At 42.6% G+C, this 15,428-nt stretch overlaps 1 protein-coding gene and 1 long non-coding RNA gene across 2 annotated transcripts in view; one reads left to right on the top strand and one right to left on the bottom strand.

The window, feature by feature from the left end:
• Positions 1-1,177: 1,177 nt before the first annotated feature.
• Positions 1,178-10,528, top strand: LOC138405477 (uncharacterized). Its single transcript, XR_011239220.1, has 5 exons — positions 1,178-1,311; positions 1,834-1,916; positions 2,081-2,173; positions 10,207-10,323; positions 10,390-10,528. It is a non-coding gene; the product is annotated as an uncharacterized lncRNA (long non-coding RNA).
• Positions 10,529-13,152: 2,624 nt separating this feature from the next.
• The window catches only part of june (JunE proto-oncogene, AP-1 transcription factor subunit), a 4,171-nt gene continuing 1,895 nt past the window's right edge, over positions 13,153-15,428 (bottom strand). The window contains exon 2 of the mRNA XM_069514172.1: positions 13,153-15,428. This exon is cut by the window's right edge and continues 65 nt beyond it. Within this exon, the coding sequence (XP_069370273.1) occupies positions 14,303-15,343 (1,041 nt within the window). The 5' untranslated portion in view covers positions 15,344-15,428 and the 3' untranslated portion in view covers positions 13,153-14,302.

Genomic DNA, 15,428 nt, shown 5'->3' with positions numbered 1-15,428 from the left:
TACATGAGTTATTTTTGACGACATTAGTTTTTTCCTGTCTGAAGTCTCAGAACATCTCTGTTGCTCCAGTTTGGTGAAATATACAAAGTGTGTCTGTGACCTGAAGTGATCACATGACCAGAGAGAGAACGCCAACATCACAACTTTCATATTAACAAACAGATTGAACATTTAAAAATCTTCTGACATAAACATTGATACTGTTTTAACACAAACTTCAATTCAATTATTTTACAGTTTTCATTAAAATGATGTGTTTAATGACAAACAGCAGTGATACTTTGGGCCAGCAGGTGGTGCTGCAGAGCTGTCAGGAAACTGGTTTGTTTCCACATGTTCTCATCTGACCTGGATACATGTGAACACATGAAATGAGAAGGCTCAGATTTGCTGCAGCAGCTTATCAGTGCTGATTAATGGATCATTTAAGAATGTGTTATATGTTATATTTGTCTCTTTCTTCTCTCTGTTGTGAGATGAACAGATTTTTCTTCTGATTCCAACTCACAGAACTAATGTCTCATTTTAAAAAGGAGCTAAGGACCAGTGGATTCAGACCCTGGTTCCCTCCACTAAGAGCGCACTGGATTTTTCCAGAAAATAAACTGCTTGTTTTATTCAGCAAGATTATTTTCATGAATTCAAATCACCTTGAAATCATGTTTGTCACATGACAGAAAGTGAGTAAGAGTTTGTGAGAGTGAAAGTAGAAACAAGTCTGTAGAGTTGAACTCTGGTTTTTATTTTCAGTGTGATGTTTAGATCTCATACCTTCCCCAAGATCCAACACCGAATGTCCGATTCTTTTCATCAAGATCGTGAATTATTCTCTTGAGAAATCAGTTTTAAAATACATCATTCTGACCCACAAGACCTTCACCAAGTTTACTGTTGATCTGTAGTTTTGTGTAAGCCTGTTGACAAACACACAAACTAATGGACAGGGATGAAAACACAACCTTGGTGGAGGTAATCACATTTCTTGATCACGTTCCTCTTCCCCAGAGGATGAACCCTGCAGAGTAGGATGAGCTCTGCAGCACCACCCTCTGGACAAACTTCAGTAGAATCATCAGTGTGTTTTTTGTGTAATGACCGCAGCAGGACGTCACATACAGGCCCCGCCCCCTCAGGTGAACACACCTCTGTGAAGCTGATGCAGGTTGACGTGTTTGTTACGAAGGTCCAGAGCATCAAGGTCGACCCGTCTGAACCATGATGCTCCTCAGGCTGCAGTCTGACCGCTTGGATTAAACCTGCATCACCTCCTGCTCCCAGCATGCACTGCTGCTGCCGCCACAAGCAACAGAGGTAACGTTCATGAGCTCTATTAAAAATGCTTTTAATGAGGATTCCATTTATTCACAGGTTCTGTGTCCACTGATAAAAGATTAATATGACACGTTACTTCCTGTTTTAATCATAAAAAATTACAAAAGCAATATTTTAAACCATTAATCAAGTAAATGTATTTTTAAATATTGATTGAATATAACAATTGATTTGAAAACCATTGATTTTGAACAAATGAACACAGCATATGGAAACTTTGTTAAAGACTAAAAAAATTAAAGTGGTTCTATTTGAGTAACAGTAAGAAAAATAAGACAAAATATAAATATTCTCAGTAAAGCAGATGAAATCAAATCACATCTAAACAGCAGACGAAGAGGAGATGATACAACATGTCAGGTAAAACAGCAGGATATTAAAAAGAATGAAGAGTTGCTTTATATATATATATATGTATATATTTACTGTATTATACATTTAATCTTTTCTTCTCTTTCTCTGCGTCTGCTGCTGCTGATGAATGTTCATCCTCTGACCCAGATAAAATCTACACAGCTTCACTTTTCATTCTCCTCAGTGTGGACTCGCTGGATTCAACCTGGAGCATCGAACTGTAAACTGAGGTCAGCGGCTCGAACATAACGATAATGATGCTGATGTATATTTAAATATAAACACTGTCATGAGTCTAAAATCTGCCCGGCGGCGTTTATCAGATCTATAACACTGTCTGATCTCTGTGCCAATAATCTGCTGCTCCCTGAAAAACACTGGAGGACGCCTGCAGGGAGGAAGAGGACGAGTGGGGGAGGAAGAGACGGGGGAGGAGCCCTGCTGGAGCCGCTGGTTCAAATCCCAGAGAAGAAGTCAGAAGGAGCAGGTCAGTGATGCTGCTGAAGTGCTGCTGAGCAAAGCAGCTGCAGAGGAAACAATCATCGCTCTGTCTCCTTATGAAACTACATTGAACTCAGTGCATTTGTATCTGGATCAGATCTCACTGATTCTTTCATTGTGAATTATTCTCTGAGAAAATGTGGAAAAATATTCTCATAATGTTCAAAGACCAAAAATTCCTGATCCAGATCCAGACGCAACCTTCGTACAATAGCTTTTGCATAATCCTCCCACACGTCTCGATCGCCCCTGGTGGCTGACTTCGGTACAGGTATTAAACCCTCCTCCTCCATGTTAGCAGATGGGACATAAACCAAACAAAAAAATCAAAGCACGCGTGAAATACATATATTTCTGCCAAATGACGACATCTGCACAAGATGGCAGAGTTTGTTTTCAAGATATTTTTTTGTCGTCGTCTTTATTTACAGTGTGTGATTGAAAGTTTGAGCAGAGCAGCAGGTGTCGGAAAAGTTTTTAAATTCCTGCTTATAATTCAATCATTAGTGTCCTGCAGTCTTTAAAACGTCTTCATAAATGATTGACTTGTTGCTGTAGAGACACGTGTGTATTAGTAAGTCAACTGTACTACATTGTTTAAATTGTTCAAAATAATGATAACTTTATGTTCAACTCGTGCACCTGATTTATTTCATGTTGATAATAATAATGTCATGTTTTAGAATATGTGTTTTCATGCACTTTTATGATCCATGATTACATCATTTCTATATTATTGTTATATTTGTGCACTGATCACGAGTGTGTGCTCTAGATTTGTGTCATAGTTCATGTTCACCTGTATTTGCTGTTGTAGAATTACTTTATATACTTTTAACATGAGGTCTAGAATTATTTGCTATGTGATTATACTTATTTACATATATATATATATATATATATATATAATATATATTTTTTTTTTTATTCCAAGCTCATTCCAAAGTTTTTCTCATTTCTGGTTGGACGATGAACATTGTTGTGTTGCAGGATGAAGTCTGAGTTTAGCGTGTGTTTATTCATCTGCTTGGTAAACACAGACGTGTGGTTCGGTCCGAGTGTTTGTCTGCTGCCGTCACCGTGACGCACACCTGGGTGGAGACCGTGTGACATCACTCCTCCAGGGGTAAAGGGCGTCGCTGTTGCAGACGTCTGAGTGTGTGTCGCTGGTTTGAGTCACGTCTGAATTCCTGCCCGATGTCATGAGTAACTTTGTAAGACAACGGGCAGCAAAGTCCAGCTGAACTTCACACTTCACTTAAATCACAGATCGATCTTGAGAGATTTCCTTTTTTCTTGTGAAAAGTGATCTTTAGGTGAAGGTCAGTTTAGGTCAGATGATGAATTCAGACTTTCAACGTCACTGCACATTAACGACGTGGAGGCAGAATCAGTTTGACTCTTCATTGTCTTGATAGAATACATTTGTGACATTTTATTACAAATAACAAACATAATTTATATGAAGTCATTGACTGTGGAAGTGGATCCAGATTCAGTCGAGAGAAACCAGAGGTGCGTGCGTGCGTGCGTGCGTGCGTGCTGGGTGGGTTGGATGGCACCTTAAGCTTGTTGCTAATAATAATCTGAAAGTACACACACTAACAAATCAACACTGAATGTATGTACACACTGACACACACTCTGGTGTCAGTCATTTATTTGGGATTTGTCAGCTTTAATTCAGGAACATTAATCTGCTACGAGACAAACTAAGCAAACATAAGAGAGTAAAGGTGATAATTATAATCTGAGTCCAGACCAAACTTCAAATAACAACTCAGTCACTCTGACACTGAGTCTGTCACTGTCCTCTGTGTCCGCTCCCCCGCCCCAGATGTTCCAACATGTTTAGATTTTAAAATTCAGTAGTTTTGAACTGATGATCATTTTCATGTCTCTAATCATCAGACAAAATCTTTACACACTTTTCATCTCTAGTGTCAATCATGACTGTTGTTCTATCATCAATAACTAATGAAACCAAACTCATCAGAAACACTGGAACAAACCTCAGAGAGAAGAACGAGCTGAAATGACAGAAACATCTACTTTGACTTCTTAGTTTGGTTCATGTCCCATCTGCTAACACGGAGGAGGAGGGTTTATGAGCTGTACTGCAGCCAAACACCAGGGGGCAATAGAGATGATTCAGCCTTACTTTTAGGAGCTGTCATGTCGTCATCTTTATTTACAGGTTGAAAACTTATCTGGATATCACCTGAAACACAAATGAATTCTCAGTGAGTCCTGCTTTTACTTTGAAATTTGACAAAAATAGTCTTGCAGGGCTTTTACTTTGAAATAAGGCTTGTCTGTGGCGGACGTCAGATGAAGAAGTGACGGTCGGTTTCTTCTGCGTCTGTGAAGTTTCACTGACTTGGACATTTTGTTGATTTGACCTTGTTAATGAGTTGAGGAAGACGAGCGGCAGCCTGAAGGTTTTTTCTAAATATCATTTTCAACCTTGACTGACTAATCGCAGCTCAGCGGCCAAGAAGTGGCTCTGAGGTGACCTTTGACCTGCAGAAGGAAACAGAATGGATAGTCTGACATTATAATAATAAAGGGTTGAAATGGACACAAGTGGATCTAGAATGTAAAGAAAGAGAAAGTTTGTAGAGATGTGGTGATTTTGTCTCAAATGAAAATGTAGTGAATGACGTGATGAGCAGCTGATTCTCATTCAGACCTCAAGTTTGCAGATACAACATGTGAAGCGTTATTATTTTTAGACGAGCTGTGACCACGACTCAGGATGAAATTAGTTTCTGGCTCTGTGAATGTGCACACACACACACACACACACACACACACCCTGCACCGCTGGCCTCATCCTGAACGTGGCTCTGATCAGATCCGATCAGTTTCCGCTCAGCTTCCTCTCTCGCAGCGTGAACACAAAGAAGCAGCAGCATACATTTCCTCCTCGTTTGTTTTCCTGCTGTAATTTCATGCAGCAGCTGCAGGGTTTTTCTCCATCGTTGTTCCAGCCGCAGCCGAGCAGGTTAACGGACGTCAGGAGATTGATCCAGAACAAAGCTGGAGCTGCACCGACATCACAAACACATCAGAGACGTGAAGTGAGTCACAACCTTCAACTAAATAAAGACTTGTTTCCTCTCAGAGCAAATATCTCAGATACAAACGCTGCCATCTTGTGGTGAGGATGCAGGCCCAGGTTCCTGGTTGTCAGGCTCCTGGTTGTCAGGCCCCTGGTTGTCAGGCTCCTGGTTGTCAGGCCCCTGGTTGTCAGGCTCCTAGTTGCCAGGCTCCTGGTTGTCAGGCTCCTGGTTGTCAGGCTCCTGGTTGTCAGGCTCCTGGTTGTCAGCAGCTCCTGGTTGTCAACAGCTTCTGATTGTCAGGCCCCTGGTTGTCAGGCTCCTGGTTGTCAGGCTCCTGGTTGCCAGGCTCCTGGTTGTCAGGCTCCTGGTTGTCAGGCTCCTGGTTGTCAGGCCCCTGGTTGTCAGGCTCCTAGTTGCCAGGCTCCTGGTTGTCAGCAGCTCCTGGTTGTCAACAGCTTCTGATTGTCAGGCCCCTGGTTGTCAGGCTCCTGGTTGTTAGGCCCCTGGTTGTCAGGCCCCTGGTTGTCAGGCCCCTGGTTGTCAGGCTCCTGGTTGTCAGGCCCCTGGTTGTCAGGCTCCTGGTTGTTAGGCCCCTGGTTGTCAGGCTCCTGGTTGTTAGGCCCCTGGTTGTCAGGCTCCTGGTTGTCAGGCCCCTGGTTGTCAGCAGCTTCTGGTTGTCAGGCCCCTGGTTGTCAGGCCCCTGGTTGTCAGGCTCCTGGTTGTCAGGCCCCTGGTTGTCAGGCTCCTGGTTGTTAGGCCCCTGGTTGTCAGGCCCCTGGTTGTTAGGCCCCTGGTTGTCAGGCCCCTGGTTGTTAGGCCCCTGGTTGTCAGGCTCCTGGTTGTCAGGCCCCTGGTTGTCAGGCTCCTGGTTGTTAGGCCCCTGGTTGTTAGGCCCCTGGTTGTCAGGCCCCTGGTTGTTAGGCCCCTGGTTGTCAGGCCCCTGGTTGTCAGGCTCCTGGTTGTCAGGCTCCTGGTTGTCAGGCCCCTGGTTGTCAGGCCCCTGGTTGTTAGGCTCCTGGTTGTCAGCAGCTTCTGGTTGTCAGGCTCCTGGTTGTCAGGCTCCTGGTTGTCAGGCCCCTGGTTGTTAGGCTCCTGGTTGTCAGCAGCTTCTGGTTGTCAGGCCCCTGGTTGTTAGGCTCCTGGTTGTCAGCAGGTTCTGGTTGTCAGGCCCCTGGTTGTCAGCCTCCTGGTTGTCAGGCTCCTGGTTGTCAGCAGCTTCTGGTTGTCAGGCTCCTGGTTGTCAGGCCCCTGGTTGTCAGGCCCCTGGTTGTCAGGCACTTGGTTGTCAGCAGGTTCTGGTTGTCAGGCCCCTGGTTGTCAGCCTCCTGGTTGTTAGGCTCCTGGTTGTCAGCAGCTTCTGGTTGTCAGGCTCCTGGTTGTCAGGCTCCTGGTTGTCAGCAGCTTCTGGTTGTCAGGCTCCTGGTTGTCAGGCCCCTGGTTGTCAGGCCCCTGGTTGTTAGGCCCCTGGTTGTCAGTGTGCCGGGTGTTTCCTCCTCACCACAGTGGCTCATGTTTAGTTGGTGTATGCAGATTGATCACACTGGTTTGTATTTAACCTACTTAGGCAGCGAGCTAAGCCGGGCCCCTGCAGGATTTAACATTTCCAACTGTCAGGATGAATTAAGCGGCACTAATACCACTTTCATCCCTCGCCGGGTTCCTTCAGTCGACTGACTCACGGCTCTGTGACGCCGAGCAGCGACTCGGAGCCTGTGATCTGCTCCCAGGGGCTTCAGAGGAAAAACATATTTCAGGGTTTAATAGAGAAAACAATCATTCCTTCACCGTAACTTCAAGTTTCTTTAATTACAACATGCAGCGTGTAAAAGTAGATTTAATACGTCAAAAACTTTCATCACATTTTCTGCTCCTTAATTATTGTCATTATCTGACTTTTTATTTAGCGCCACCATCAGGTCATAATTTTAACATCTTATCAATCAATCAAATCAGTCACATTTGATTTGTCTCATATCCAGTTTGTCTCATATCCAGTTTGTCTCATCGATGTCAACAAGCAGCAGCGTCCTCTGTCCTTCACTCAACTAGAGTCAAACTACAGAGACACTTTCTGAGCAGTAACTGAAGCTCAGAGTCTCATGTGAGGATCCGTCTCCAGGACACGAGGACAATAGATGCTGATGAACTGAAGACATCAACACAAGAACAGATTCTCTACATTAGAAGAAACAGTTTGTGACTTCAGGTTTAAAGTATTTGTACATGAGGACATGTCTGACAGAGATGAAGGAGCAGGTTAATCCTTCGATAATGAATCTCTGAGGTGTTTAGTATCAGAACCGTAGTTTTATCTGAGTTCAACAGGAGCTCATCCTGGTTTTATGTCCTGAATCATGTTTGACGTTTAGTCTAATGGAAGCAAATATGAGGCGAACAATACTTGAATAACTAAAATCATTCCCACTAGTCTCAGCTGTTCAGTGCTAATCAGCCAATGCTAAACTAAGCTAAGTATGTTAGCACTGTCTGTGTGTCTGTACTAGAGACTAGAAATAAAGATGGACGATGGAAGACGGCTCCGTAAACTGAAGCCAAAGCGTCTTGTTATCCTCCTGGTGGCTGACGGCAGTATAACATCTTATTTATATATAGATAAAAACGACCTGAGACGCCTTGATTGACAGCTGAGACTGAATCAGGATGTATGGGCCGGACCACGTAAAGAGGGCGGTCCTGTAGCTGAGATCTTTGAGCTTTATTTCTGTACGACGGGAGGCGGAGACGTGTCGTCCTCTTTATTCACACAGTGATGTTAGCATTTAGCTTCAAGCATCGTTGAACAGCAGGTTCATAGAGATGCTCACGAGGCTGCAAACCTTTTTCTTTTCACTTCAAAAATCTAAGTTACATAAAAAATGTAACATTTTCACAATAAGGAGATTTTTGTGTGGAACAGTTTGTATTTAACTTTATTAAGATAATATCTTGAATAAGTTTCCACCAGAGTCAGTCCAGAACATGTTTGTCTTATTTTAGAACAAAGTGAATCTGCTTTGCTTCAAAATGTTTAAATGCATTTAATTTTCATATATGAATGAATCATTGATTGAATATGTAACAGATGAAATCTTCTAAAAAAGTGAAGCCAGTTTCATTTTACGGTCGTCTGATTTCTATGTAATGAAGGTTTGTTTTCATTGAAATTTCTAAAAGGGCTTTTTCATGTTAAACACTTTATGTATGAGGACAAAATGAAAAGGAGGAAATACAGAAGATCTGAGTCTCTCTGAATTCCTCAGTGTGATTTTCTTCTTTGTTCTTCTGGTTTGTTCAGTGGTTTGACAAAGGTTAGAATCAGTTCTCCCCACAGACGAGCAGCATGTGGAAATATTAAGATGAACTAAATCAAATCAAACATTAAAAACCAGTTCATGACAGAGACAGTCCTCCCTCAAGCAGCAGCACCTTGTTTTCATGGAAGTGTTAAATTTAAATAAGCTCTGCTCCCTCGTCCTGATCCAAGAAAATAAACCAGCTCCATGAATAATAGATGAGTGTGAAGAGGATTAATTCTAGCTCAGTAAAACCTGTAGCTAATGTGCTACACCGACACTAATGCTAATGACAGGAGAAAATCTTCATCTGTTTAATCAACATGTTTTTAATCTTTGTCAGAATTAACTTCATTCAACAACTTTACCGTCTGTGGTAAAGTCAATATTTCCTATTTTTAATTGTAGAACCACTGACTTGTCTTTCATACGGAGTTTATAACACAGAGCTCTACACATTGATTCACTTTGTTTTTACATGATTCACTTCATTAGACACAGAGACCGACAGAGTTCATCATGTGTGGCTGCAGGGGGCGCTGTTCATCAGTGCCTGTTTCATAGTGTTGCTTTAAGTGCAGAGTTTTAAAAAGTAAATCTAAAGGAATCTGGAGCTTTTCCTGCTCATTTATTCAAATAGTAAAATACATATGACTGTGAGAAACTAATCTTATTCATCAGTGAGATGATGTGCTGCAGTTTATGTTGCACTATGAATTTTAAATCCTGAAAAAAACAGATCATATTATATTGAGTAAGTTTATTTCCCCACATTACAACGATGATTAGAATTTTAAATGTAAAGAGACGTCTCTGGGCCCTGTGAATACATCCCATAATATTACATGAACCTCTGATTGTGTCCCTGGTTTCTCACAGTGTAACTGACACACACAGACAGACACACACACACACACACACACACACACACACACACATATTTGAGCTGAATGTCTTGTTTTAAAGTGTGGAGCAGATCTAATTATCCTGAAACACTGTCAGGAGCCACGTGTGTGTTCATGCATGATGTGTGTGTGTGTGTGTGTGTGTGTGTGTGTGTGTGTGTGTGTGTGTGTGTGTGTGTGTGTGTGTCTTCAGGCGTTGACCAGTGTAGCCAGGAGGAAACTGCTGCTGTCTAAATGCATTGACGAACACTGCTGTGAAGAACACACACACACACTAACTCAGTGCATATTAAACAATCTTTTAATGAGGCTTTATGAATTAAAAATATTTATTAAAAAAGAAAGTAATGCAAATATATAATATTGTGACCAGTTTATACATTTTCATCATTAACATTTGTTTTTATATCAATTAAAATTCAATGAGTTTGTTTTCATTGTGATTTTAATAAATGTGACGACTCAAACAATCATGGTTGTAAAATATCCACTAAACTGTTTCTTTCTCTCTCCAGGATTTAAAAACTCATGTGGAAAATAATTCTTCACATTTTCAAGAAACCTTTTCTACCAGATTCATTCCTCTGTGGTTTTTCTGTTTTATCTTTTGTTCACTTTTATTTATTGCAAATGTTTTGTCTGTTTTATCCTGTTTCATTTAGTCTGAAGCTGCTGTTTATGTTTAATTTAATTTCTTTTCCATTACAAATGTTTTGTGTTGTATTTTAATGAATGTTTTTATTTTTATGCCCAAAGAAAAGATCCAGCAGCAACAAAGTCTTAATTCCAACATTCAACATGCGGCTCTTCAGCAGAAAGAAATAAAACTTCATTTCGGTGGGAGTTGAGTTGACGAGTGAAAGAGTCGTGCAGGTGAGTCCACTTCAGGGCACGGCGTTAAATGAGATGTCAGTTTACATCTCATTAATATTTCTACAGGAGCCTGGAGGAGTCTCGCAGTAACGTTTGCCTGAAGGTGAAGTCTGTCGCTGTGACTCTTCTGTCTGACATGAGCTGGAACCTGGAGGCCGGAGCTAAAACAAGCCTGGAACGCTCAGTTTAATCCAGAAGGACGTTCCAGCACCAGAATCTACTTGTTGGACTGAAGAATTAACTGCTATCGTTATTTAGAGAGAAAACACCAGACGCCTGCAGGAGGCGATGTGTGTGGAAGGAGTGAGGAGGAGGAGGGTCGACCTCTCATCATGTGTGATGACGGACAGATCTACATCCTCAGAGAGTCACACACTCGAGTTTCAGAGAAGTTAAATTGTCCGAGCTGCAAAACATGATCTGTCGCAGACCGTGCACGCTTCAGTCTGTGGGCATCACATCTGGATTTCTGCAGAGACGGAAACTATCACATGCCGTTAACATCAGAATCCTCCAGAGGCCGAAAGAGAAGCAACACCATGAAGACTTAGAACGTGTGAAGGAGGACGTGGACCGTAAATAACGATCAGAGACTGTAAATAAAGATCAGTAAATAACGATCAGAGACTGTAAATAACGATCAGAGACTGTAAATAAAGATCAGAGACCGTAAATAACGATCAGAGACTGTAAATAACGATCAGAGACTGTAAATAACGATCAGAGACTGTAAATAACGATCAGAGACTAAATAAAGATCAGAGACTGTAAATAACGATCAGAGACTGTAAATAACGATCAGAGACTAAATAAAGATCAGAGACTGTAAATAAAGATCAGAGACTGTAAATAACGATCAGAGACTGTAAATAAAGATCAGAGACTGTAAATAAAGATCAGAGACTGTAAATAACGACAACGACACGTCTCTAGATATGAAGCTAAAATATCTCTGATACAAATGCTGCCATTTTGTGTTTTTGATGTAATTTGCAGTCAGAGTCTGAGCAGCAGTGATCTTGGAGTTGAGTGATGTTATCAAGGTACCGCCCACGTATGCTCTCGACCAATCCTGAGTCAGTGTCAGCTGTCAATCACGTCTACGCCTGTTTCTATATCATCAAATAATTAATGAAAACCAAACTGATCAGAAACACTTGAACAATCATCAGAGAGAGAAGAACGAAATGACAGAAACATCTTTACAAACATTTATTTAACGTCTTCAACAAGTTCGATATGTGTCGGGTCATTAAGTTCCTGCTGTAACGTCGTCCAATCAGATCGAGGGAAAAAAACTGCGAGAAAGAGTCAGATTCTCACTTTACTGACATTTACATCAGGTACAAAACACACACACACACATCATGCACACAAACACACACACACACACACACATCATGCACAAACACACACCGAGCACTCGGCAGTACGTGGTGACTCAGTGTGTCTGTGGGCGGAGCATCTGAGTCACCATCAAATATCTACAGAGCCAATAATACATCCCTCCATCATCCCTCCATCATCCCTCCATCATCCCTCATCTCTCCATCAGGAGTCACTGATCACCACAGTGATTTTCTCAAATCTCGTTGTGTTGTTGTTGTGTTTGTGTTGGTTGCATAACACAACAACTCAGTTTCATCTTTCCTCAATCATTTCAATGTTTGATTCACATTTATTGAGACATGATTCATTTCTCTGCAGCTAAAATGTGTGAGTGTGTTTGTTTGTGTGAGAGTGTGTCTCTCCTGTTACACTCGTCTTTTTGTTTTCTACCTGTTTAAATCTGTCACCATAGCAACATCAAACCAAAAAGTGTGTGTGTGCATGTGTGTGTGTGTGTGTGTGCGTGTGTGTGTGTGTGTGTGTGTGTGTGTGTGTGCGTGTGTGTGTGTGTGTGTGTGAGTGTGTGTGCCTGTGTGTGTGTGTGCCTGTGTGTGTTTGTGTGCGTGTGTGTGAGTGTGTGTGTGTGTGTGTGTGTGAGTGTGTGTGTGAGTGTGAGTGTGTGTGTGTGTGTGAGTGTGTGTGTGTGTGTGTGTGTGTGAGTGTGAGTGTGTGAGTGTGAGTGTGAGTGTGTGAGTGTGAGTGTGAGTGTGTGTGTGTGTGTGTGTGTGTGCCTGTTACACAGTAACTCTTGAAAGTAACAACATAAACAAACAGTGAGGTAATGAGAGGAGAAGCGAACCAATCAGGAGGCAGAACACTGATGCAGGTTCACGTCATGTGACAGGAAATGTTTACGTTATTTAACAGATTCAACAGCTATAGAATATATTTAAGTATATATATACTGTGTATATATATATATATATACAGTATATATATATATATTTTTTATATATACACACACACTTTGTTCTTTCTTTGAACGTCTCATTTCACTTTTCTCTCTGTTTCATTCTCTCGTCAGATTCGGTTCAGATGAATTAGTTTGTAAAGTTTGTTTTGTTGAACAGAAGGTTTTAGTTTTTGCTGAAGAGCAGTGATGACATCAGAGGATTCTCAGAAACACTGTGATTAACACGTGACTCAGTTTCACTCATCGACTGCTTCAGTGACGTCTCACACTTCAACCTGATTTAAAGACTTTAATGTTTCACATCAAGCTCTGATTAAACTCACAGAAGATGAAGATGTTAAGTTTGTGTTGAGTTCTGTTGCTCGGATTGATGAGTCATCGATGAGATAAACAACACGTGGACAAAAGTATGTGGACAGCCACTCACTTGTATATGGGGCTGTTTTCACTGCCGCTCATGTTTTTGTCTTATGGCCAATTGTGGAACTGTCCACGTACATGTTGCCTGCATGGATCTTACACAGAGGTGTTGTTTATAGTCTTTATTTCCATAAGTATTTTTATTTGGATTTACAACAATAGCTTAAGTTTCTGATGAAAATGGAGAAACCCTGATGGAAATCTGCAGATTTGATTATTTCATCATTTCATTCATTTGTCATTTTACAGTAAAAACTAAAAGGAAGAATAAGATGCAATTTAAAATCTTCACATTTCTACATGAAACCAAACGTGTGTTGTACCTGAAGTCAGTTGAATTCCCTCATGACTCGGACACGTGTCTGACGTGTTTCAGTAACGACAGATCACGTCAGGTGCATGACAGCAAAGAAAGAAAGATCACTTGTATTATTACCACAAACATTAAACATAGTGTGAAGGAAATGAACACAAAAGATTTTCATGAGAACTAGACACAAAGAATTTGATCAAATCAGATCGTTCACACACATTTCATCTTATTAACATCGACAACTTTTTTACATTTGTACAAAAATAGAGACGTCATAAACGTCAAGTAAAAAATCCTAAATTGCTTTGACTGATCTGGTGTCAAATTTGGATTTGTTCAAATTCAAAATGAAAACAGAGAAATGTACTTTTGCATGTTTGCACCACTGGTTTATTTACCGACACAATGACATTATAGTGAAAAGAAGTAATCAGATTACAAAAACCAACTAAACCTTGGCCGATTGAAGTGAGACGAAAAATCTGGAAAAAAACTTTTGTGATTAACGTACCTGCCTCGCTCTGTCGTTAGAAGTAATCTGATTACTTCACATCCACACTGAGGACATCACTTCAGTTCTATTGAATATGTTTCATGAGAATTCAGTGATTCAGTGACATTTGAACACACACACACTCAGACACACACACTCTGCTGTTAAACAGTCTCTTTAAATTCAATCTGTTTTCATTTGTCTTTTGTTTCTGTCTTTTCTGAGTAAAGTCCAAACTTCTCTCGTGTCAGGCGTTTGTCCCGCCTCCTGTCTCCTCCCTTATCCAAGCTCTGCCTCCTCTGGCTCCATGATTGACAGTGCTTTTAGCGGGACCGTCAGGCAGCATAAATCCCTCAAACGTCCTCTTGTCCGGTGACGCCGAGCTGCTCGCTGTCTGCTCGCTCTGACCAAGAGCACGAGTGAAACTTCATTTCCCCTGTGTCCGTCTTCCTCAGCAGCTGGAGTCCTCGCTGCCCGTCCCTCCTCCTCCACCTCCAGACCTGGTGGCGGCAGCGGAGCCGACAGTGATCTGGCAGCCATTGGTGATGTGACTCATGACCTTCTGTTTGAGCTGAGTGACCTGCTCCCTCAACATGGAGGCGGTGGAGGCCAGGTCTGAGTTCTGGGTCTTCAGGACCTTCACCTTCTCCTCCAGCCGGGATATCCGCTCCAGCTTTCTCTTGCGGCACTTAGACGCAGCGATGCGGTTGCGGAGCTTCTTGCGTTCAGCTTTGATTCGCTCCTGCGTCTCTAGGTCAATCGGGGAGAGGGATGGAGGGGACATGGGGTCACCTGATGGGTGAGGCACCTCAGGGACTGTCTGAGGGGCATCCATGCCTCGGGTGTGAGGCTGAGGTGGTCCACCGTGTCCTGACCCGCCACAGTACGCTATCTGGCCTCCAGAATAAGGCATCTGGCCCTGGTTGTAGCTGCTGAGGTTGGTGTAAACGGGCAGGTCAGCGGTGGACATCAGGTTCCTCTGGTAGGATGCCTGCAGGGAAACAGAGCAGGACGAGGACGGGGACATGGGGCCGCCTCCGACCAGCTGGTTCTGCTTGTGAAGGTCAGCCAGTGCTTTGACGAAGCCATCGGCGAATCCTTCTTGCTCGTTGGTGGCCTGGTTGCGGTAAATGAAGGGGTTGGTGGAGTTGGACACAGGGCTGGTTGTGACCAGTCCCTGATTGGTCTGAATGATCAGGTGCTCCAGATCGGGCGACGCCAGCTTCAGTAGGTTCATGTCCCCCGGAGACGCTGCCGAAGCAGCAGACGACATCAGGGAGCTGTTCCCGCCAAGCCCCAAGTTGCTGGGGTTCCCGCCCCTCCCTCCTGCGGCGCCACCACCAGGGAAGTGATGACTGCCCACCACTGACATGGCCTTCTTACTCATCAGCATCTTGTTTCCTGGGTAACGCTCGTACTCAGCGATGTGGCTGTAGCCGGAGACAGCGGGAGAGTCGTCGTGGTAGAAAGGTGTCTCCATCTTGGCCGTCATTGACGATGAAGCGTATCAGAGGGAATCTTCATAATTAGATTAACCTGAATATCAGAGGAGATTGAGATGTTCCACTGACGTCAGC

This window comes from Paralichthys olivaceus, chromosome 18 (genome assembly GCF_024713975.1).
Source record: "Paralichthys olivaceus isolate ysfri-2021 chromosome 18, ASM2471397v2, whole genome shotgun sequence".
NCBI classification, from domain to species: domain Eukaryota; kingdom Metazoa; phylum Chordata; class Actinopteri; order Pleuronectiformes; family Paralichthyidae; genus Paralichthys; species Paralichthys olivaceus.
This window is presented reverse-complemented; position numbering and strand designations above follow the sequence as displayed.